This window comes from Coprinopsis cinerea, assembly GCF_000182895.1.
Source record: "Coprinopsis cinerea okayama7#130 chromosome 13 map unlocalized cont3.13, whole genome shotgun sequence".
Lineage (NCBI taxonomy): Eukaryota > Fungi > Basidiomycota > Agaricomycetes > Agaricales > Psathyrellaceae > Coprinopsis > Coprinopsis cinerea.
In genome coordinates this window covers 284,861-308,681 of record NW_003307532.1, presented here as the reverse complement: position 1 = coordinate 308,681, position 23,821 = coordinate 284,861, and the positions used below count along the sequence as shown (strand labels likewise).

Below are 23,821 nucleotides of genomic sequence, written 5' to 3'. Positions count from 1 at the left end.
ATGTATACAGGGTTAAGTAGATATATAGTTAAGTTTTTTTGGCTATCCTTTTGCCATTGCTATACATACTATAGCCAAGTAGAATGAGATGAGAATCCAATGTGTTTTTATCTTATAGTCACTAAAAGGGCCATCTCAGCAAGGTGACGACAACGCCTTCAGAAACAAACAACCACAATCAAATGCCAGTGGGCTCGGGGGTCAATGTACATAGGCGCCAAGGGATTTGCCCGACACCCATCGTACTACACACATACAACGTTTTTGTACATTGCGCTACACCCATACGCTGTAACCGTTTTGCACTACATACACATCCGACTCGTCCATACTACAACGTTTCGCTCCGAAAAAAAAATAGATAAAACAGAAACCAGCTCGTCTACCCAACCCCATACACAGAAACACCTCGTCTACCCAACCATAACACAGAAACACCTCGCCTACCCAACCATACTCCTCTTCCGCCCTCTCAACCTCACTTCATCCAACCTCTTCTTAACAGTGTGCCATTCCTTCGGGCCTACAATGTACATCCAAAGAAAAAGGAGGGTTTGTTAGTCAGTCCGTTTACGACTGCGGGTTTTAGAGAGAGTTCGAATGTAGAGGGGTTCGAGGGAGTTTGAATGTAGAGGGTTAGCGAGACTTTAAATTCAGAAAGCGCTAGTCCGTTAGGTCGTTCGCGGTTCAGGCGATCGTCGTTCATCGAGTCAAGGTCCAGGAGCACGAAGCACGTCAACCCATCCTCCAACCCACCCACCCCACCTACCCACCCACCCCAGTTCGCTCCAAGAGAAACGGACAAACGATCACAACGCGTCACCAAAATAAATCCGGATCCTAGACCCGGACGCGAACATAAGAGCCCAAGAATTCGCAACGAGGACAACGCCACGCTCGTCAAACCCCGTGATTTACGCTCGTCAAACCCCCATGATTTTTTTTCAAACCCAATCATTTCCAAAACTCGCACCTCAAACCCCCCGAGCCCCAAAATCAATTAAATCCAGAAAAAATAGAATCCACAAAAAAAAAAAAAAACATAAAAAAACACTCACCCAACCCCCGCTCATAAGCCCCCAACACAGCACCAAACAACCGCTCCGAATCAGGGTGCGTAGACGCAAACGCGCGCTCGAGGACGTACAAGTCGACCGCTTTGTCTTCGGTTAGAGTAGAGGTGTAGGAGAGGCCAAAGTCTATTAGGAGCTGTTGGGGAGGAGAGGGAGGGTGTTAGGGGGAGCCGGATTGTATGTAGAGATGTAGAGATAGGGACGGGAGAGGAGAGGAGGGCAGAGGGCGAGGGCAGAAGATGGAAGGATAACGAAAGAGTGGACAAGGACGGGGACGGGGGCAAACTGAGAAGAGAAGATAATGACCAAGAAGAGAATAACTGGCACAAACGACCATGCAGAGAAACTACGTACCACTTCAGCTCCTCCTCCTCCTCCTCCTCCTCCTCCTCCACCAGCCTTCCGCCGCACCATCATATTCGACGTGGTCAAGTCTCCATGTATGATATCCGCTTTGTGGAGTTTGGAAAGTTCGGTGCCGATGAGGGTTAGGAGGGTGTCTGTGGGTCGTGATTTGGTGGGCGTGGTAGAGATGGATTTCGTGGTAAGTTCGAGAGGACGTGATGGAAGGAAAGAAGTAACACACACCGATATCAACACCATACTCCTTCTTCAACCTTTCCTCAGCTTCATCTATCGAGTCTGGTGCGTCTTGCTGTCCTTCTTCGATTTCAACCCCCGGCGTTAGTTCCATCCACCTCGAAAGGCGTGTAACAGTAAACTATTCCTCACCTTCTCTTTGTTCTTCGCCTTCCTCTTCTTCCTCCTCGCCACCGGGTAGTAATTGCCGCACACTGTGGCCATCTATCCATTCGATACCGAGGATACCCTCCGCTGCGTCCACCATGAGGATTTGCGGGACGTTGACGCCGGATCTAGATGACGATGGGGGTGGGGGTTAGCGAGTCGTCACTGGTTCCCTCATAACGGATAGCGACTGAGGTAGTAGGCGTTGAGCAGATGGGGAGTCGTCGTCGAACAGAGGAGATCATCGAAGCGGGACCGCCAACGAAGAATGGCCAAAGAACGAAAGAAAGAGAAAGAGAAACCGCGATTGAGCACTAACCGCAAACACTTCAACAACGCCCGAGCCTCGCCGGCCACCCTCTGCTTCGTCAACGACACATCCAACACGTCGTGTCGGTACTTTTTTTTGAAGCGGTGTTTGAGGAGGATGGGAGGGGATTGTGGTGCTGGGGGTTGTGATGATTCTGTTGTCGTTGTGGTGGTGGCCGCTGTTGTCGTCGTTGGAGCCGAGGGTGTGGACGGGGAGAAGGCGTTCGAAGAAGTTAAAGACGTTTTGTAGATTCTCTGTTATGATCGACGGTCATGGGATAGGAGGATTCGCCCCGGACGTTTATCGTTTGTCGATAGACAGAACCAGGGTGACGACACCAAGGCAAGTAAAGTGGTATAACGGGATCCCTGAGTATAAGCTATTCAACGCATCCTTAAACGACAAGGAGGAAGGACTTGCAGCTTCAGCACCCTGCGAGATAGCTTGCGCGTTTGCGATGAGTTGTTGCGATGCCGGGAGGGGCCGTTGGGAGTGCGAGGAGAGCATTTGCTTTTATAGCCCACGAAGAAAAGCCTTTCTCCTTAAGAGTAGAGCGACGAGTAGAGCTTATGGACTGGGAAAGGATGTAACGAGGAGGATCAAAGATGGTTGGAAGAGATTAGATTAGATTTCGAGCGGAGAGTGAATTGGTCTCTTGATTATCGTCATCGTCGTCGTCGAGCTCGATACCCAAGCTTAGAGCTACCCGGCTACCGCCATGCCTGAACAATGTGCGTCTCTATATACATCCTCATTGCACTAACTAACGTCCCGCTCTTTTGAAATCATACAGCCCCGTATGCGTCTATAAACGTTCCGCTAATCCAATCGCCTAGTCTGCGGGTACCCAAGCAAGTGAGATCAGTCTCTAATGATGTACTAGGATAAAGGAGGGTTAACCTGGCTCGACGAGTAGGTCGAGCTCCCACCCGATATCCATCCATTACCCGAATCCGTAACGCCATACGTACGTCCTCTCTTCTAATCCCCTCATCCTCACCCTTACTTCATTCCCAACCCACAGTTCGTCTACCCCTTCACACTCGAATCCCACATCCTCACCCTCGAATCCACCCGCCGCGCAACCCTAACCGCCCACGCCACCAAACGCGCCGCCTACCTCCAACACCGCGCATCCGAGAAGGAACAGCGTGCACGACAGCGTATTGAGGATGAGGAGAGGAGGCGGAGGGAGGCGCTGAGGAAGGTTGCGCCGGGGTTTGAGCCTGAGAGGGGGGTGCTGGTTCCGGAGGAGAGGGGTGTTGCTTTGAAGGGGAAGAGTGGGGCAGGCGATGGGGAGAGTAGAGGGGGAGAGGCGGAAGATGGTGGGCAAGGACAGGGACAGGGACAGGGAGGGCATCAGAGGACGAGATCCGTGATGGACGAGCTGGTGGACCAGTTGGCTGCGCTGGATGCGTCTCGGTCGCCCCCTCCCCCTCCAGCGCACTCGCCTCCACACCATCCAGCACATTCACCGCCACACCCTCCAACACATTCATCTTCGCTACCAGTCCCTCCACCACCGCCCCAACCTCCACTGCCACCACCACCTCCGCCTCCACCACTTGGCAACCAGTTCTGACTCTTGAGTAGTGGAATTTCATGTCGTGATTTCTAAAGCACACCAGTGTTATCTTCCTCCCTCCTGCGTAATGCTTGGGTTCTCCCTACTGCATACGCCTTGAGTACACGACAAGACTGAGATGATATCATCATCGCTCATCTTCTTGTGTCCCTACTTCAAGCAGAGGGTCAATGTGGGGAAGTACATGTACGTACTAGTACCGACCCCCGACCAGCGGTGGCCATTGACAAGGTTGAATTGCTGTTCATCTCGAACTTGGTGTCGACGCACGTCTCACCCTCACCGTCTGGATGATACCAGGCGAGTATTCTAGGAGTCTGGGTGATGCCACTGGGCGACTTGGGTCCACCCATATTTCTGTCCCAGACGTCGTGTCGGTCAAACCCACACTGCTCGTTCAGTTTCTTAGTATGTTGGTATGGACTGCATAGCGCTGCGCTGTTCTTTGGGTTCCAAATTTATGGACCACAGCGCCGCAATTTCAGTGGAAACGTTCAATCGCGTTATTCGTCGCTTCCCATACCCGTACCCTATCTTCGATGCCACACAGCCCACTCCCTTTCTTCTACGCGACATCAAAAACAAAGGCGGAAAGCACCACTCGAGTGCAAGTATCCTAGATCCGGTCCCCATTCGCGATTCAAATCATAAATGAAGCACCTGTGTGCATTAGGCAAGTACTGGGGTAATTAGGAGTATCTGACTCTGGGAGGGAGGTGGTTCAACGTTCAACGCGAAAGGACACTCGCTCCTTTTAACTATGTATGATGGGATTTTGCATTTCGAGAGCTGAGCTAAAGTACTTAGTACTTGAGTAGCCAAAGTGTTAATGGAACGTCGACGGAAACACCGTTTGTGCAGTATCATATATGCGGTGTGCAATGAAGTACGAACTTGAATTTGAAGGCGATGGCGTGAGGATTAGACAATTACAAACAACTGACTCGACAAAGGACAAAGACTCGGAACAAGGAACAGAACTTGCCCTTGAAATCGTGATCATGAAAAAAGATAAAAACGCATCGTATTCTCATTCTATATAGTAGTAATGCCAAAAAGGTAACCAAAAACCTAACTATCTACTTAACCTGTATACATAACGGGGGTGTATTCAAAAGTAATAAACTACGAGTGGTCGTACTATGTGTGGAGTCACAATAGTGAATACCTGAGGACGGTTGAAGTTGAAGTTGAACCATGTGAAATCGATTGAGTCATCTAACTGCAGGTAACCGAGCTCGAGCTCGAGTCGAAACCTCAGGCGTCGAAATACCATTCCCATTCGCATTCCCATTCGACGTACGTACCACTGCCCCGGACCACCACTTGGGCTCGCATCCCCACTCGGTCCCACCAACCGCCCCAGTGCCCATGACCATCCTCTGATCCCATCCGACGCTGGCACAACGGGCCTTGCACCAACGCCCAAAGCGACCCATGGCCTTCGGTGTTGAAGCTTGAAGCTGAAGTGGTCGTCGTCGCTCTTTCGTCGTCGGTCTAGGTATGGCCACACTTGCTTCGGATTGTCGGTCGTGAACGAGCATCCTTTGCCCCACGGACATCTCCATCGCTTTACCGGACCCGTCGACTGTGCAGGCTTGTCCTTTTTTTCGGCTTTCTGGACTGGAGAACCGTCGCGTCGTCGTTTAGTTCCCCTCTTAGCCTTCGCGTGTCCCTTTGATTCACTGGACCTCTGAGGTGCATCGATGCCAGCGCGGAATTTACGATCGCTAGGATCTGACGTTGCCGAACGTCGAATGTGCATGGGAGGAACAGAAGGAAGAACGATAGGAGGCAACGTCTCCATTTCTCTCGCTGGAGGGGTTCGTTGGCCCTGTCGGTTCGACAGCTGAACCATCCTCTGGCGCTTGATTGGGCGCGTGGCCCAGCCATTGGCATCTCCTGGAAGAAGATCAGTACCCCATTTCATTCCCTGCGGGGCCAGACCATGATTTCGAGAATCCCGCATTTTCCAAAGGCTGAGTGTCGTGCACGAGATTAGCGTAGTCGAGGGCAGGTGGAGGCGGTGGAGGCGGTGGGAGTGACCGAGTGTCCAGCGCGAGGAGCGGGCGAGCATGGGGAGAAGAACCGTCGTTCGGGTTATAAGAACCCGCCAGGGATGAGCCGTAAGGTACGATACTCACGGCTGGCTGCACTGGAGTCGGTGCAAGCGACGGCGGGGGCGTGTCGCGAACGATGGCGTCGAACATGTACTCGACGCTGAACACCGTACCATCGACTGACTCCTCATCCACGGAGGAATGCCACCTCGCATCACCCCTCAGAATAGTCTGAGACTCCAGGAACCTCCTAGCGGCAATGAAAGTTGGCCATACCGCAATTTGAAATTAAGTTGGAGAGTCGGGAATAGACGTACCATTGGGTGTTCCTGGGTGTTCTATTCCTTTAATCATGGAAGAATGTACGTCCATAAAGTTATAGGCGCTTGATGTGTCGTCGGGAGGGGGAATGGAGGCTGGTTTAGAGGGCAGAGAGCGAAAGGGAGCTTTGAGACGATTAATACAAGTCGAGTACGATGAGGAGCTTGACACTTTGAGGGACTTTGGCGAGCCTGGCTTTATACCCCAGCGTCGACCGGAGACTCGCTCACTTTTTCCCCTTTGTTTTCCTTCCTTCTGAGACGGACATTGTCAGGATGCCACTGGTTCCTTTCCAATCGTCAAGACACGTTGGATATTTGTTGTATCTCTTCTCACCCTCTCTCTGTCTCAAAGGGGACCTTTACAGTAAAGAGACCTACAAGTTTCGGATTCATGCGCGTTGCCACTGTAATAGACATTATCGTGCAGTGCGTGCCTTAACCTTGACGCGATGGCTTGCAAAGTAATTACAAACGACGGAGAATCAAGGGGACTCGCCCAGCGAATCATCGATCACGCACAGTCTCTACCTCGATGATTGCCTGACGCCCTGACGCACACGTACAGGGACAATCCTTTGACACTTTCTTCTTTCTTTCAGGGGTTCCATGCTGAGAACTCTCGCTGTGCCTCCAAGTTGAAAGAAATTCTTGAGTTTGAAGTTTCATAAACTCAACCCTTGTACTCCCTTTCCAACTTCTTTCCAGTATGACGTTCGAATGCGAACTTGAAAGGAGAACGCTGCCTCACCTTGAACATCTGTCATCGCAGCCACTTCCTTGGCGCCGCTATGTACCCTTGTGTTCTCCTCTTGCCTTCAAGCCACAGAGGCCGTCGCCCATGAAGTGGATACAAGGCGTGACATGACATTCTGAAAGGGAGTGGCTTTGGTGAATGGTAGGCACCGAGCATAGAAGCGTGGATGAGACTTTTACAAAGGATACAGGTTCTATCTTCCAGTCCAAGATGAGAAGAAAGCGACCAACCACGTTGATTTACCGGTGTTGTGTTGGATGCACCCGACCAACCGCATCCTTCCTTGTGATATGCCACTTCGAATAATCCCTTTACTACATGCGAATTAAGTGTGTATTTGCATAGTCTAGACTTTTGGTTACAGTGGAATAAAGCAGAATCCACGAGCCCGTCCACGGCGCTCTTTCAAGTCATTCCACGCCAAGCCTTGGGCGTCTGATCATTTGATTGCATCCGTTCAGAGCCTCAGCCGCGACTTTCGAAAACGACCATGGTGGTTACTTCGAATAAAGCTCATTCGACATGTTGCTCAAGTTAGAATGGTCTGGAGGTAAGCTCAGATAAGCTCTATTGCTCAAATAAGCATCGGCTAATGCTTTTCGTCCGATGGGGCCACCCATAGGAAACACCACCAATCTTCAGAAATCACCTATCATCACGAAAACTTGAAAAACAAGACTATTCGACCTATCATGACGGAAAAAATAAGTCCCCTAATGGGATCTCTCTGTCTGGGAGTCGAACCCAGCTTTCGCGCGTCACAAATAGCGGACGTCATGATGACAGGCGCGTGTACTAACCGATATACTAACAGAGAGGTGTTGGAGTGTCAATGGACGGGTGCTTGATTATGCGCATATAGAGAGGGTAGGAGGATATAAGTTAAAGGTGGAAGGAAATTGGAAGGTGATTTTGGCACCTGGCGGCCCAGGACTTCGGGAACGGTGGAAGAGGAGAATTGTCGGGACATTGACCCTGAAGATGTGATGTTAGGTAGGTCGGAGTGGTTGCTATATCCTTCTTAGCTCAGTTGGTAGAGCGCGTCACTAGTAATGACGAGGTCAGTCGTTCGAGTCGGCTAGAAGGAAGTTCATAATCCAGATGCAAGGAATTTTTGCAAGGAATTTTTTGGTCCTGCTAGGGATTCACGGAAGGCAAGGTATTATCGATTGCGTCGCCCGCCTCGTAGGCAATCGCTACCGTGTGCCAGATTGATTCAGACCCTTGTGTCGAAGGAAATGGAGGATCAAACGAGCGTGATTAGGTATTATGAATCTACTCGAGTGCGTAATATCTATACTACGGCTAGGCGCGAAAGACACTTCCGAGCCCAACGCTCTACTTCCTTTTTGCAACGTTTCGTGGTAGCGCAACAGTCTTCTTTCCCTTGCCTGAATCCGACGAACTCTTTCGAGCGTTCGTACCCGGTTTAGAGCTAGATCCTTTATTCTTTACTTCCAGCTTCCTAATCAATGCATAAGTCATCGGTACCAGTGCCCACAGCGACAAACGACTCACTTAATCACTTCAGGCGGCTGCCCAGGTCTTATCTCCACAAGCCCCGTGCCATCCTTCTCCAGCACCAAAGGTCTCTCAATAGTCATATACACACTGTCATCCCTCAACGTGTGCTTATCCCCCAAGATAGCGACCACCTGCCCCTCGGAGCGCTGCGCAAACACCCGCGACGCGTACTTCCATATATCCTTTTCCACCCTCCAGTCGGGCATGTTGATGCCTTTAGTCTCGAGGAACATTTCGAGTGTGGTTTTGCCGTTGGCGAGGGCGTAGGTGCGTGCGCCTTCCATGGGTTTTTCGTTGCCTATGCGGCCGCTCCAGAGGACGGACGTCCCCGGTAAGGGGTGGACGAGTTTGTTGATTTGGTCGGCGATGGCGCGGAGTGGGCCTGTGAATTTGGAGGGGTCGGTGTTTCGGGGGTAGATGGAGAGTCCTGTTCCATTTTGAGGGTGTGGGAGAGGAGCGGATAGGACGAGGGAGGCGAGGAAGAGGAATAAAACGACGATGGGGCGAAAAAGGTGCATGCTTTTTTTTTCTTATTTCTAGTGCTTTGTTGAAAGCCTGGCTGACCTGAAAGTACGAGTTCAGCGATGTTTTAACCTAGGAAAGATTCAAGTAGAATGGAATTCTTACCAGCAGCGCTGAAGAGAGAAGATTAGGGCAGGCAAGTCGGACCAGCGACTTGCTGCATTCCCTACAGCGGCCTCCCGCCTTTTATCCTACCGAGCGAGGGAAATTACGTGGGACGGACGCACACAAAGCCGACCAGAAGTTGGCGCTGAAACCAGCCAAGGCCTGAACACTGAAACCTCAAGCGCTAACATCTGCCATCCATCATTCAAGGGCGCTCTGTGGGCTCGCCTTGAGGCTTGATGTCGTCGATGTGGCGCCTCCCTGTGAGTAGGCTCAGCCCTCATTGAGTCGAGTGGTCTGATTAGGCACTTTTCACATTGTCCTCGAATTTGCGTGATCATGTAGTAGGAAACCGAGGGAAACCTCGTCGTGAATTACTAGTGCTCAGCACTCGTAGGGAGAAACCAGGCCGCCCAATGGATGGAGATTTGGAGGTGTGAAAGACCTGTTCGAACTTCCCGGAGCCGACTCGGACATGAGGCGAGCGGTGAGAGCGCCCGTTGCCACGCCTCACTTGCCTGCGTTCAGCTGGTCATGAAATCAACTCCAAAGTACAAGCTGAGGTACATTATATGTTTCACCTTCCGCGTCCATGGTGTGCCTGAGTATGCCCTGACTTTCTTTGAGAGTAATTCTAGGAAATCAGTGGTAGCCTTACGTTCCCAGAGTAGATGAAATCTCGGCGAGATCAACGCACTTGAGTCGGCGAACTTATCTCAGTCTTGTAAGATTCTCCTCTGTTTTGACCTTTATGCATCTCCCTTCGGCGATGAAGTGAGAACGAACACAAGGAGATGCCCACATATCACTGCGAGTGAAGGGACAGTGACATTATATCAGTCTTGGGCGGCTGTTCGCATCCGCAGTATGATTCCGTCGTATCGGTTGTTCTTATACCCGTTGTGGATTGATCAGCATACCACACCTCACGGGCGCTGGTGAGACCCACAACAGTGGCTGTAATCTCGCGTCACTCTGAAGTGAAAATCTACTACATGGGTATATTGGCGAACGCATCTACGTCTCCAAATGAGACGGTAAAGTCACATCTATGTCTATTCTATAAATATAAACAAGAAACGATCTATTCTAAGTTGTAGAAAGGTCTACAGTTTCTTCAATTGCATCTCTCTCACTTTTCCATCCTGCCTCACTCTTAGTCCTTAGGCTCCCTGTCCTACGTCGTCATTGGAATTGCCACAGAGACTGCAAGAATGAAGCATATTCTTCACTCTCTTCAGACGCTGTGCTGTTAGTATGAAACTGGAAAAGCTCGAACAAAAATTGATCCAGGAAGGGATCCGGACTCTGTGACTCGGTCGTCGAAGCAAAAGCAGCGTTGGGCTCTTGTGATTGCTCTGGGAATTGAGAGGACGCTGATTCCTCTGTAGCACGTGTAGCGGGAGGGACAGCCTCGTTCTGCGATGTGGTCGTCTCGCGTTCCTTTCCCTTGCCTTTTCCCTGATTAACACCGTTGCTATCGTTTGGCGTCGTCTGAAGCGATGGCGCTGATTGGTTGCCCAGGTTCTCGCCTCTCTCGACATCAGAACGTTCGCCCCCAGAAGCATCGACATTCCTCTCCGCTGTCGTATGTTCCGCTGGTGCATCGCTTTCCTCAGGCGAAGGGGATTTTTTAGCAAGCTGAGCCGCCAAGGGTGGGGAGGGTGCTCGGTGGGACAGTGTAGGTGAAGTGGGCACCTCGGCGACAGGGGTAGTCAATTCAATCGGAGGAAGAGACGCAGACCCCAATGAAGGGGAATTTCTCTCTGACTTCGTAGATGGCACTGTCGGTTCTCTGTCAGAAGCATTTGCATCCTCATAGATGACGAAGGTGCCCCTTGAAAGGTGCTGCGAGTATAGATGGCCCCTCAAGCCACCCATACTCTTCACCCTCGGCCAACTAGGGCACGCGACTCCCCCCGAAGAAACGTCGCACTTAAACTCGACCTTTTCCCAATCCACCGTTACCTTTGCCTTTCCGTCAACAGCTTTTCCCTTCCCCTTTCCCCTCTTGCGCGATTGGATATTCTCAATATCATCTTCATTGAGAATGGTTCCAGATACGCGGTATTTCCGATGGAGCTTGTGGTACTCGGAGTCTCGCAGGTGTGGCCACACCTGCTTCGGATTGTCTGTCGTGAATGAGCACCCTTTTCCCCACGGACATCTCCATCGTTTTACTGGACCCGTCGACTGTGCAGGCAAGTTGTTCTTTTGTTCGGATTTTTGTACAGGAGAACCGTCGCGTTGTCGTTTGGTTCCCCTCTTAGCCTTCCCGTGTCCCTTTGACTCATTGTACTTCTTCGGTGAATGGATTTCAGCGCCGAATTTACGATTGACAGCATCTGGCGATTCCGAACGTCGATTGGGCCCCATGGGAGGAACGGAAGGAATAGAGATAGGAGGCAACGTCTCCATTTCTCTCGCTGGAGGGGTTCGTTGCAGCCGAACCACCCTCTGGCGCTTGATTGGGCGAGTGGCCCAGTCATTTGTATCTCCTGGAAGAAGATCGTACCCGGTCGACAGCCTTTCCGGGGCAGGCCTTTGTGCGGATGAGATGGGGCGGCTTCCAGAGCCGCCGACTTCCACCGTCCTGCTTGAAATGAGTCTCCCGTGTGAGTATTGCTGACTTGCTGTCGTTGGAGGAGACACCTGGGCAGCAAGCTGTGCAGCCAACGCAGCATCGTACGTCATCTAATTCTCAGGGTTAGTAAACGTGAACGCGCTTATTAGGAACGGATCGTCAGCTTACCTGCTGTTGTTGCTGCTGTGGGTTATTTTGTAGTTGTTGCTGTGATTGTCGAAGGCCTTGCTGCTGCTGGAGTAGCAGTCGCTGTCGTAGTTGATCCTGTACCCGGTGATGAGTCCAATGCTGAAGATCAACTCGAAGCCACGAATGTCCTGGAGAAAGAGGCCTACTGCAGGGAAGTAGTTAGTACTTGGGGTTGCAGAAGACCAAGGCAACTTACCTTTTCCCGTTTGGCCCATCTGCGTTGGAGGGCCGAGAATTTTGCTCATCAGATCTGTTGGTGTGTTAGTAAAAGGTTATACGGAAGAGAGGTTTTTAAAGACGCAGGGAGAATCAACGCGTAGTAAACGCATTGGATAAGTTGGTGTCGCGGCATGGAATGACGACCATGAAGTAGGAGAAAGAAAAATAAACGTACCCATTGGTCTTATTGTTCCAATTACCGTTGGGGCTCATCTTGGTTGGCTTGATGTCTTGATGTGGAGGTGGGGGTGGAAATTCGAGGCGAAAGTTGCGTTACGCTGTCCTGGTCCAGAGCAGTCTATATTGGCGCGGTCACGGTATGGCGCTTTGATCTTTAGTCACGGTTACTAGACCACACAAAGGGCAGAGAGATGGAAAGTCGCTTGGTCCACCATGCGCGCTTGGACTTTCTGGCCGTCCGATTCTCTCGGGAATCGCTAAACGGTCATACCGTGTTCAAACTTCAGAATCAAAGTTCACGCGCAGTCAAAGTGTCAAGACACGTGCAGTCCTGAGATGCGGAGTCCAAGTGCCTTGACCAGCTAAAGTGCGCCACCGTGAACTTGGGGTGGCCCTCAGGAACTCTGGCCGAGAATTCTCCGAGGAATTGAGATCAGGATCGACGTTCAAAGGTTTCGTGAATGGGCATAGATTATAGTATACAGATGTACATGATGACAACATAGCACTAGACATATAGATACAGACGAGAATTGCATACACCATACAGGGTACAAATGGGAAAAACATGAGATACATAAGGATACAAACAGAACGCAAGTTGAAAGAAATGTCCGTAGGCGTTTGATAGTTTGATGATTATCACCTCGCTCCTGATATCCGGCCAGCCAGTCACCGTATGGAGCGCAGATCAGTCGGCGTCCGGATGAGAATCCTGGCTGACGCCCAAGATAGCATCCACTTCCGCGGCAAACTTTTCAGCGTCAGTTGTGTCGCAAGTCTCTGTCTTCTCCGGCTCCAGGAGTCCTTCCAGAATTTCCAATGCTCTTTCAAGGGAGATCCCGATATCTTTGGCAGGGGTCGAAGAGGATGGGCTGTGGGGTTCTGGGTCTTTGTCATGGGCGTCAACTTCATTGGGATTGAGGTCATCAGGCAGATCGCAAGGCGTGGTGGGTGCCGTGGAAGGTGTAGGGGCATCTGCCACAGTACTAGGTGTCGGCGCAGTCGTGAAAGGTGTTTCGGCGATCGTTGTGGGGGTGGGAGGAGCTATGGAAGGTGTTTCGACCTCTGTGGTCCTTGGGGAGATCTGTGCGGGTGGCGTAGTAGTCTTCGAGGTAGAGTTGGCCTCCACAGTAGGCGTAGAAGCCCGCGTCCGTTCCTCGTTATCGTCTGTTGCAGACGAAGGTTCCCGCCTAACTTCTTCCTTTGTCGATTTCTTCTTTGCTGGAGGCTTTGCTTTTGATGACGACGATCGCTGGCCCGAGTCCGCTTCCGCGTTGGAAGGTGACGTCTTGGGGGGCCCAGTCTTGCGTCTACGCGCCTTGGGAGCGCCATGGACGGGGAAAAGGAACTCATTGCTTAGGTGGAACTTGAGGGGCTTGACACCCACGTCTTTGCCCCCGGCGTCATCGTCCCGCTTGCGCTTTTCCCTCTTTCCTTTGGCTTGATCTGGTTTGGCCTTTCCCTTTGTTTTCGCGGTTGAGGACGATGGCGTGGACGAGCTGGGATCGACAGTAGGTGCTGTAGAAACTGCTCCGGAGGCCGATGATGTGTTCTTTGGGACTTTCTGATGCGGGATAGTGCGGGGCGTGGATTTAGATTGCTGGATTGCGGACGACTGGGCAGTGGGGACGGAGATTACAGGAGGTAGAGAACTGGGCTCTTTGGAAGCTGTAAGCCAACCGTCGATGTTGTCAATAGTGGGATGCCATGAAGCATCCAGCTGGCTATGCCGTTGGTAGCCTTGGCGCCGGACCCGCTTTGCAGCTGGGTACTGAGTAAATCCATCACACACCTGCGGAACAGGTGGTACGATGGGGGAGCCGGACCCGGAAGCCACGTCCTGAGAGACAGAAGGGAGGAATGAGGAAGAGATGGCAGGAAGCCCCGAAGGCAGGACGCGTCGGTCCATGTTTGGCGCGGTAAACGATGTCGCGGGGGTTGACTGTTGACCGAGATAATCAAGGTCCTGAGGCGGATAAAACGCGGGTTGCAGCCCAACAGTTTCCTCATAGACATCCTCATCGTGCCTTTGCGGAAGACGGGCAGGTGCCGCTTGCACGTGGTATCCAAGTGACGGCGAGTAGCAGCTGAAGTGGAATTAGCGTCACATTTTCGTGGAGGGATTCCTGGATAACTACAACTTACCCCTGAACACCGCTTGGAGGATGGTAAGGTCTTTGGCCATGAGCGACCACCGGGGAGCTGTTGACTTTGGTCAGGCTGGAGTTCAAACGGAGAGAAAGAGAGACAACAGCGGAGATGAGTCGCGCGTTAAAAAAAACGACGCGTCTCTGTGGCACGAGCGAATGAAGGTAAACGAACGAAAACCCACCTCATATTTTGGAGGTTGAAACCAGTCTGAGCGTTGGGAAAGCTGGTGAGAAGTAGGGGATAGCATGAACGACAGAGGGGTGAGGAGGGAAGTGGAAGGGAAGAAACACGGAAATTCGATCAGAGTCAGCAACGAGTTCGCCGATTACCCAAAATCTAGGAAATCGAACGCACCCGTTGCCGCCATTGAACATGTTATGGTTGTAAGCCATGTTGATCGACCAGGATCGAAAAGGCTGAAGGATAGAGCGAGAAGGATATGCGAGGATGGAGTGAAAGAGATGAAAGAGCTTAAAGAACTTCAACACGCGGCGCGCGAGGTTCAAAGGGCGAAGTCACGAAATTCCCACCCAGATTTTTGATCGCTCCCCCTTCCCGTATTCGGCGTGTTTGGACCACCGCTGTAGGCAGACAATGTCAACAGATTATTCACGTCGTCAAAGCCCATAATTTCACTCACCTAGGAAAGGTCGCCGAGGCCACCCCGTCCGCACACCAACATCCGCGAAGACAATGGTCCCCAAATTCCAATCTCTAAATTCGTCGACCGTATCAACATGCCCATCGCTTCGCGTCCATCATACGTCGCTGGTGGGTGTGATAGATAAAGTCGCCGTGTATACGCGTTCCTCTCATCGCAGCCACGTACGATAAGCGTCGGGAATCCTGCACGCTTTCTACTTCGACGCGCAAGCGAGAGGAGAAAAACGGGAAGAAATCAAAAAAGTCAGAAATTAATAACGCCCGAAGAAGAATGCTCTAGAGTGAGTCCACACCTTTGAGGCTTCGAAGAATTGTCGCTGGAGATGCGACGAGATATAGAGTAGCCTCCCGCATCTATCTCCTGTGGCATCGCAGTAAAGCAAGGCAAATCCAGCGTCTTCGCCGCCAATTTTGGACAAATAAATATCATTTCATTCCAGGGGTAGAAATGAATGGCTACGAGTGCACCAATGTACCCAAGTCGATAACTCGACCTGGAGGTCCTTTGGTCTCGATCCAAGCGTGCTCAGCCAATGCAGCACAGCCACAGGTGTCGATCTGGGCTTGCGTTAGGTGAGCAACGAAGGGAGTCTCGACTTGAAGAACAACTCACCCATCTCCGCCTTTTATCACGGTTCACGAACTGGAGCGTCCAACTTGGGCATACCACCCGGCCTCGACCTCAGGCAAGCAAGAAGCCAGCTCCTATCGTCGATACTCGGTTGAATTCAGAAAGGTCCCAGCAAGGGAAACACCTACCGTCAGCTGTACCAATGTTCGCTCATCATGATCACCAATATATGTCCGTACCTTCTTTCTCAACTCGATCCAAAGCTCACTGAACGTACCTTTCATGAATTGCAGGGAATCTGGAAGAACGGTCACATCACCACGCGTAAGGTCTCTCCAAGTCAACGAGTATCATTCAGAGCCTGGCCAGCGTCGATCCAATCAAAGTAACGAGGTATCGTAGACATCGCTCCGGGATCGACCCGACCAAGCCAAGAACATACATATCGCATCCGCCACTGCCTGAGCGGCGACGAGAAGAAACCTTAGCAGACGCAAGAGTGTTCTCTGGGAGAGACAAGGTGGGTATCAGGAAATTTTTCAGCCAGGCGGGAAAACATTTACGCACCACAAAGATACCACACAGCCCTTCATACCCAGACCCTCCGTATCTATATCGCCTCATCCAAAAACAGTGAGACCTTTGGGCGGTTGAATGGACAGGAAGCTCATTCCAAGAGCGCAAGGTTGCCAAAGGTGAGTGCTGTCAAGGAGAATCGCCCTCAAGAGTATATTTCGCCGAACAAGAATCTAGGAGCATCCAGCCAGGATTTGCGTGTCCAATAACCGTTTTAACTGTTGTCAAGTCCCATGTCGTCCAAGGATGGTCGGTCTATCTTTTCCGTTCTGAGCTGGCAGTCTGGTCGATGATGTCGTGGATGGAGATTAAATAGTCGTGAACCAGGCGATCCCTTTGGTTGGTTTTCGAGGCAAAGGAAAGCCCTGCAATTGGTTCAAGGCGATGAACATATATATCGGCTGTCGGGTAAAACTGGTTGGCACGCCGCCGCCGCACGCGGTGCCCTCCGCATCGACAACCGCGTGACTGACTGATGCGCATTTTCCACGTTGATGAATGCCCAAATTAGCAAACCAACCGACTCGGATAAGGGAGCCAACCAGAGCCTTTGGTCAAAGGTCTCTGACTCTCTCGCCCTAGATCAGCTTTCATTTGAAGGTACAGTGGCTCATTTCAGCGAAATCTTAGTGAGATCTCGAATGAAATCCTCAGTCCAGCAAGGAAGCATGTCGTGCGAACGTAGGTTCACAATTCAACCCTATTACTCAGATGGTATTCATTCCACTGCGAAATACGGTATGGTTTATTGGTGTGGTATAGTAGAATACAAGTGCAATTGATTGGTACACAGATCCTTGTTCAAAGCTACTGCAGTGTGGGGGGGACGCAGTTGTCGACGGTCGACGGTTCTGCGGCAATGCGAGTCCGCTTGCTGGAACCAGTAGTAGCACAAACTTGAATGTTCTCGCGATCATCTTCGAATGCGGCTTTGCGCTTCCCTTGTCTGGCTCGAGTGGGCGCTTCCGATTCGGTGACAATCCCCTGGACATCTTCAGAGGTTTCAGCGTGACTGCATTTACCTTCGAGGTTGGTTTCCTTGGTGTCGAGGGCCGTACCATTGATGGCGGTCCTGGTAATATCGCTGAAAGACTGCTTTGAGAGAATGCCACTGAGAAACAAGTAAGCGGACTTACGTCAAAGGGTGAAGCTCGGTTTCCGCAGATGGTGCATCCTCAGTTTCCTCTGAAACGGTAGAAGAGATGTTACCTCTGCTTCAAGATCCCCATAAAATCCGGTTAGCCAGGTGGACTAGCGCGAACCAGTGGCAAAAAACTCACCCATTCTCATCTTCCAATGGATTCGTCTCTTCATCCGAGATACCAGTCTTTGAGGCTTCTTCGCTCAATGAGAGCAGGTTATCTGTATCCGACTCTTGCCATGTCCCAAGGGAGTCATCGTCATCAACCTAACGATCCCGTGCCATATACATCAGTGCTTGCTCTCACTGTGGCAGACTGAGATAGCGCCACTCACCGGGTTGCCCCAAGTGCTTGAGGAGTCGATCTGAGGAGCACCAGCTTCAATACCTTCGTCCGAGTTGTCGTCTTCGTATACGCCGTCATCCCAGACATATCCTGAAACGACACTGTTTAAAGAAGGATAAGAGATGAGAGAATGAGCAGGTAGACGCGATAGATCTGAACGTACTCATTCCAAGCCTTGATCTTCTCCTCATAGTTACGAATTAAAAGGGCTCGCCGAAGGTCATCTCTGTACCAGTAGATATAGTCGCGTATTGACATTGTGGATAGAATTGATGGACACGGTCGACGTTAAACCGGGGGATGAAAGCGCCAATGGTCTTTTGAAGTCCTTGTGGAGGGGAGTTCCCACGTTTAATATCCAAATAGGGATTTAACCACAATGTCCGAGTGGTGCTAACGCCGGATCAGCAGAATGCTGTGGCATAAGTAGGTAGTGAAATAGCCACAGGCTGAGCGAACAATTCAGCGTACCGGCACGACGATGAGGAAAGCATTTCGAGGTAGGCTGCAGATGCGAAGTCGGAAACCTTTGCGTCCTTTGCCATTAAGCATCACCTCAGTTTACGACCGTAGAGAGTATTTCGCTCCTTTGTTCCAGGAGGCACGTGCTTGAGATAATGGATGGGATGTCCACGACAATGACCCAAAGACACATCTTGCACCCCAGTCATTACAAAGCGGTGACGGAATATGTGTTCACGACGCGTTTTTGTTTCTCCAGCCTCGAGTGGTATTGTCTTCGCTCTAAGGACCTTCCACGAAGGACGCGCCCAAGCGCTCCACAGGGCATGAATGTTGGAACACTTGTAAGTTCCTTGAGAGGATCGTCGTGATTAAACAGTCAGACTCTTAAGTGATTCATACATTAGGTCTTTTAGTACTAAGAATCACTGACATGGAAAAGTCAAAGTATGAAGGAGGTACATACATGATAACTTGACAGTCAACGCCTGCCGATGATGAATGGTTCTCGTCTCCTTCAAGCCTTCACCCATGAGCAGAACGAAGTTTCCTCACCCCTTCCCTTAACTTGACGTTTTCCTCGTACATCCTTCGGCAACCTCAATTGAATCGAATTCTTTGCTGAAAGGACCTCCAGGATTCTTGGGCCTAAATCCTGTATCTATCTAACGAGATCGCCAATCAAATCAAAAGCAAGGTCAACCCTCCAAAGAGCAAGTCCGTCTTCTGAACGAAGCGCGATCCCGAAAGCGTACCAGGGCCCAACTTGGCTGAGGAAAGCCAGAGACGAGAAACGAGAGAGCCTGCAAGCGGATTCCCAGTGCTGTGAGCGGCAATGTTCACCTCAATCTCCGAAAGAAATCCCGGATTGGAAATCAGGGCTCAACAAGTTGCCTGCCGGGAACCACGAAGGGCCAGGGACTCGGACATCGGGACAAATGCAGCAAGCTCAACGATGTCGACTGAAGTTTCAATGGGAAGCGATGAATGGATTGAATGAGTGAGGTATGTATGTTGTGTGTTATGCTAGGTGTTAGGGAATGTGTAAAATGCGAGTCAAAGCAAAGAAGAAAAGTATGTACATAGACAATCAAGAAAAGTCACTCGACACTGCCAGTGGGGCAGGTCTTTACTGGAATACGATAACAACGGGGGAACCAGGATGAACTCGGTAATACTACATAGGCTAGAATAATAGAACGAGGGGACTGGACAGATACGATGAACGAAAGTGGTGAACATGTAACAATTTTCGACAGCAACAAAACAAACCAAGAAAATGACAAGGGGAAAGGAGAAAAAAAAAAAGGGAAAGGAGTGACACGAGAGCTCAACCTCGAGATAAAACAAACCAAAAACCAACAGAAAAAAAAAAAAGAGAGAACATGGGCAGCGGAAAACATAGAAATGGACCAGCGTCCTCTAAAATCTATTGGGCCTGCTCGCGTTAGCCAACCCCTCAGGGATCTTGGGCACAGGAGGGACAACCGGTGCACCCTCCCGTGCTTCCTTGGCCCGAAGCATCGCCTCCACCCTCCTCACAAACCGATCCCTCGTCTCCCCACTCTTATCCGGGTCCAAGATGCTAACCCGACTATAGATACTCCTGTCGTCATAGTCATCGTCCTCCATCGTGTACAGCGTATCCCGGTTACCCGAGGTGAGGGCGAGAGCCAGATCAACGTCATCATCTTCAGGTTGAGGTTCAGGTGCACCACGAGCGCGACCACCGTAGTACTCCGAGACGGCGAACGATTCGTGTTTGTCGCGGAGTGCTTCGAATGAGCGTCGAGACGGGAGTGTGCGTTCATCGGGGTAGTGGCTCTCTTCGCTCCCTTCGAGACTCGAGTCGTGGAACCTGTCGAGAACATCTCGCATGTCTTCCTGGTCGTCCTCATCCTCATGGTCGGCATATGCAAGACCTGCGATTTCGTCGTCGTCTGTGCGTGGCGGGCGAGTTGGCGGAATGATGTTGGCTCTGGGAGGAATGATGTTCCTCTCCGTGGGGAACCTAGACGCCAATGGTGCACTTGAAGGCGCCTCGTGCATCATCTCCCTGAACCTCGGCCTGGGTCGAGCTTCCAAGCCTACTCCAGGTCCATACCCAGGGGCGGGGCTCATGACTCGAGGAGACGGGCTCAAGGCAGGAGAAGCGATCGGTCTCGAAGGGAAAGGCGATTCGCGTCCGCGTTGGATGTTGGGGTTAATCGACACGCTGAGCTCGTTTCCGTTCCTCTGGCCCACGAGCTTGGACCTGAGATGCGAAGGAGGTGGATTCGAGGGAGTAGCACCAGCGCCAGGTGGGACACTCGGCAACGGACCCATCGGTGGTGGACTGGGGGGCGGGATGTCGTAGTACGCCAGCACATTTGGACTCGGCAATGGGGTATTGCCTTTCGAGGACACATCTTGAGGAACAAGGAGGGGTGATAGACGGCGAGACCGCATCTCCGGGTTGGGGGAAAGACGCCCGTGATTGGGAGGGGGAGACGTGAGGTTGGAACGAGGCCCGAAACCATCTGTTGGGGGATTCCGGGGTCGAACAGGAACGTGATCGCGGACTGGAGGGGAAAGAGGGGTGGTTACAGCAGGGGGTGACAAAGTGTTGTTGCCGTTGGGATACACGGGGGAAGATGTCATCGATGGGGTTACGACAACGTACGGGGAGCTCGGCGACGTCGGTAGGGGGGAAGGGCCTCTCGAATATCCATTCTCTATCGCCGAACTGTTGTTCTTACCGACGTCCATAGATGATGTAGGCGACGTCGGAGGGGCCGGAGACGCTGCGCGAGTGATAGGGTACGAAATAGTAGGCGTGGCTTTCAACGATCCTGTCGTTGGGCCAGAAGACGACGACGACGGCCTTCCAGATTTGGTAGAGGTGATGGGCGATACCGGTTGCTGGTGAGACGTCCCCGAGTGAATACTTGATGCCTGCGTCGAGTTTATCGTAGAGATGCTTCCAGCGCCCGCACCGCGATGGCCGGAGCCTGCATTAACCTCGCGGAACAAAAGCGGGATCCGGGGGCGTTGAGAAGAGGATGACTCTCCAGAAGAAAGCGAGCTTCGATCCACTGGAGGCTTGGGTGTCGAGGGCGTTGGGGTGGTAGATGGCATAGAGTCGAAGTCGAGAGGCTCGGAAGGTTGGATAGATGGCAATTCGACCTTCGAGCTTGACGTAGTGGATGGCACCGATGGAGCGGGGAGTTCAGGGTTGGAGAGCTTAGTGCTTGGAGACCCGGGCATCAATGCACCGAGAGACGTCGCGAAACGTTCTGCGATGGGGAGAGTGACTGGCTCTGTGGGCAGTGGTGGCGGAAGAGGTTCAGACGCGTCGGATTTGAGATCTGGACGTGAGCCCTTGAGCGAGATCTTGAAGAAGCGACTTTTGCCTTTCTTCAATCCTGAACCAGCAGAAGCGTAGCCCGCGTCGGTCTCGTAGCCGGCCCCTGTATCAGTGGAGGCATTCTTCGACTTGGGTTTCTTCGACTTGGACTTGAACGGGCTTTTCGACGAGCTGGCGACTCCAGCACCATCCGTGTCGTACCCTGACGCGTCCTCTGCCTTTTTACTCCCCCTGATGACCTGACCGAAGCTCTTCTTCCTCTTCCGATCCTCCTCCTTCTGCTCCCTCTTCTCTTCCTTCAGCCGTGCCTTTTCCTCCTTCTTCTGCGCCTTCTTCCCGCCTTCACTGAGGTACCCGCCGTCGCTATCATATCCATCCTTGCCCTTCTTCCGCAGCTTCTTCGGCGTTGTAGGCCGGGGAGGAATTGGAATGTCGTTATAGTTGGTTGACGGAAAGGCGATGCCTACCCCCGGTTCTGATGAACTTCCGGTGTGGTAGGGGCTCTCTGTATCATCCCAGCCTGCGAGTGGCTTCCCTTTGGTAGGTAGATTGTTGTTGTACGCGGGATCAGGGGGTGTGATTGGATACGAGGTACCCTCATCCGAGGGCGCTGAGGACCTGTTGGTCAACCCAGGTGATGAAGTGGGCTCCTGTAATCAAGAATGTTAGTCTCTCTAATGACAAACGTTGTTCGGATTAGAGTTCGAGTAAGGTTGAGGTGTGATGCCAGCGCACAGGCTCGTCCAAAGCAGCCGAACGCGACTTTAACGAGGTGTTAGGCTCCGGGAAGAGCCATTCCCCCAAAGTTATGAAGTAGTTGTGGACATACCTCTTCTTCTTCGTCCTCCTCCTTGAGCGTGTTATCAAACATCCAGGCTGTTACCAGCGAGTTGTTTCCAATCCCCAGCTCCAACGCCGCATCCAACACAGATGCACGCAACGCATTTGACTCCCTGGACGCACTCGTGGTTTTGAGCGGCCTGGTTCGCGGAATGGGGCCCCTTGACTGTGGAAAGGCGTAATCGGTATCCATGGCGCAGGTCGATGGAAGAAAGTGGTGCAATAAGATAGACTAGAGCGTCCAGACGTTCTTTAAAGCCCTGGTGGTCAAAGTTAAATTAAAAAGCGAAAACCAGCAAGGTTCTGGCCCCGGTGGTTGGTTGGAGAAACCCTGAATACGACAAAGAGCGTGGTTGTGAGCGCGGTTGAGCGTCGATGTTCAGGCAGAAAAGACCGGCAGCATCAGGGAACTTGTGGAAAACGAGGGACAGCAATCCGGGACAGGAAAGAGAACAAAGCAGCCAGAAACCGTCGCACAAGCTCTCGTAGAGGCCGAGATTCAAGTTCCCACGTCAAAGGTACCGTCACCCGTTTTTGATTTCTGGTCCCGCGCCTTCCCATCACTCGGCATCCCTCAAAATCACATCTTCCAGCCCTTTTCGCCGTCATCCATGATGTACCGAAGCCTCCAGATACGCAACAACGATGAACAAAAGCCTTCAAACGCGCTCGAATGGCAACCGTAACACCCTCGAGGCCTCCATGAACCAGGGAGAGAATCGATAATCACAGCGTGTTCGTTGTGGAGTCGTCACCAAGATGGACACTATCCTTCAAGTCCCCTTGACGACTGTATGAAAAATGCTAATTTGAGATTGAACAGACATTCACAATTCATTGCTTTGGACAATCACAGTTCACCTTGTCACCTTGCGGCAGGTCGAATGGAGAGCTCCTTGGAACCTCCGATCGCGAGTTGCATTCTCTAACCACCATCCCCTGGGTTTCCATGCGCTCTCTGGTCAGGACTGGTTTCGTCGTCTTCGTCACAGCTGCCGCGCCTCTCTCGGTCTCATTGGGAGTATTTCCATGGATTGGATGCAGATAGGCATTAGACTCACGTAAGTGTACCAACGAACACCTTCCTGTCTAAGTTTAGCCTATGAAAAGCACTAGTACCTCGTGCCACAAGTTCACCGTCGATTTGCCACTTCACGACAGAGATGGCAGCTCCTCTCTGGGGCCTTAAGGCACATCCTAGATTGCAACACCCAATAAACGAAAGACAAAGGCTCGTTCCAAAGTCTCGTCTGTATCGCTATTGATCGGTAACCATGCTAACCACAACGCAGTCCACCCTTCAGCTGGTACTTAATCGATGTTGGGTACGTCTATCGTGTTGTTCGACCTGACTATTAACAGAATAACCTATCTTTAGGCGTTTGTCACGAACAGATATGGCTACAAGGAAGCAATCGAACACGCCGTGGAGAACAAGGATTAGCCTTCTTGCCATCGATTTCGAAGTGCATCGGAGTCCCACCTGGGAGCCTAACCATACTAAGGACACGTTTTGAACAATAGAGATCCTTACCTACCTACTCTGC

The 23,821-nt window shown here is 51.6% G+C and overlaps 8 protein-coding genes and 2 non-coding genes across 10 annotated transcripts; 2 read left to right on the top strand and 8 right to left on the bottom strand.

Annotated features, from left to right (window-relative positions):
* Positions 1-443: 443 nt before the first annotated feature.
* CC1G_13096 (other/Bud32 protein kinase) lies at positions 444-2,247 on the bottom strand (the record flags this gene model as incomplete). The annotated part of the gene is made up of 7 exons (XM_001838126.2): positions 444-523; positions 778-840; positions 1,059-1,209; positions 1,428-1,573; positions 1,662-1,733; positions 1,806-1,948; positions 2,123-2,247. Coding segments are annotated over 7 exons (780 nt in total), but the record flags the coding sequence as incomplete, so codon positions are not given.
* Positions 2,248-2,848: 601 nt separating this feature from the next.
* On the top strand, positions 2,849-3,712 carry CC1G_13095 (hypothetical protein; the record flags this gene model as incomplete). The annotated part of the gene is made up of 4 exons (XM_001838125.1): positions 2,849-2,861; positions 2,924-2,985; positions 3,047-3,097; positions 3,155-3,712. 4 exons carry the CDS (start codon positions 2,849-2,851, stop codon positions 3,710-3,712), a joined length of 684 nt encoding a protein of 227 aa, XP_001838177.1.
* Positions 3,713-4,794: 1,082 nt separating this feature from the next.
* On the bottom strand, positions 4,795-5,684 carry CC1G_15771 (hypothetical protein; the record flags this gene model as incomplete). The annotated part of the gene is made up of 2 exons (XM_002910006.1): positions 4,795-4,803; positions 5,019-5,684. The coding sequence occupies 2 exons, from the start codon at positions 5,682-5,684 to the stop codon at positions 4,795-4,797; spliced, it is 675 nt and encodes a 224-aa protein (XP_002910052.1).
* Positions 5,685-7,575: 1,891 nt separating this feature from the next.
* Positions 7,576-7,669, bottom strand: CC1G_20253. Its single transcript has one exon. It is a non-coding gene; the product is annotated as a tRNA-Asp (tRNA).
* Positions 7,670-7,867: 198 nt separating this feature from the next.
* CC1G_20252 lies at positions 7,868-7,940 on the top strand. Its single transcript has one exon. It is a non-coding gene; the product is annotated as a tRNA-Thr (tRNA).
* A 250-nt stretch (positions 7,941-8,190) lies between these two features.
* On the bottom strand, positions 8,191-8,894 carry CC1G_05657 (hypothetical protein; the record flags this gene model as incomplete). Its single annotated transcript, XM_001838124.1, has 2 exons — positions 8,191-8,317; positions 8,371-8,894. 2 exons carry the CDS (start codon positions 8,892-8,894, stop codon positions 8,191-8,193), a joined length of 651 nt encoding a protein of 216 aa, XP_001838176.1.
* Positions 8,895-10,188: 1,294 nt separating this feature from the next.
* On the bottom strand, positions 10,189-12,208 carry CC1G_05656 (hypothetical protein; the record flags this gene model as incomplete). Its single annotated transcript, XM_001838123.2, has 4 exons — positions 10,189-11,697; positions 11,756-11,918; positions 11,973-12,026; positions 12,171-12,208. 4 exons carry the CDS (start codon positions 12,206-12,208, stop codon positions 10,189-10,191), a joined length of 1,764 nt encoding a protein of 587 aa, XP_001838175.2.
* Positions 12,209-12,866: 658 nt separating this feature from the next.
* Positions 12,867-14,721, bottom strand: CC1G_05655 (hypothetical protein; the record flags this gene model as incomplete). Its single annotated transcript, XM_001838122.2, has 3 exons — positions 12,867-14,265; positions 14,324-14,380; positions 14,684-14,721. 3 exons carry the CDS (start codon positions 14,719-14,721, stop codon positions 12,867-12,869), a joined length of 1,494 nt encoding a protein of 497 aa, XP_001838174.2.
* A 2,225-nt stretch (positions 14,722-16,946) lies between these two features.
* On the bottom strand, positions 16,947-17,884 carry CC1G_05654 (hypothetical protein; the record flags this gene model as incomplete). Its single annotated transcript, XM_001838121.2, has 5 exons — positions 16,947-17,223; positions 17,276-17,350; positions 17,420-17,547; positions 17,616-17,727; positions 17,790-17,884. The coding sequence occupies 5 exons, from the start codon at positions 17,882-17,884 to the stop codon at positions 16,947-16,949; spliced, it is 687 nt and encodes a 228-aa protein (XP_001838173.2).
* A 1,626-nt stretch (positions 17,885-19,510) lies between these two features.
* Positions 19,511-22,305, bottom strand: CC1G_05653 (hypothetical protein; the record flags this gene model as incomplete). Its single annotated transcript, XM_001838120.1, has 3 exons — positions 19,511-22,084; positions 22,170-22,196; positions 22,264-22,305. The coding sequence occupies 3 exons, from the start codon at positions 22,303-22,305 to the stop codon at positions 19,511-19,513; spliced, it is 2,643 nt and encodes an 880-aa protein (XP_001838172.1).
* Between the last annotated feature and the right edge of the window lie 1,516 nt (positions 22,306-23,821).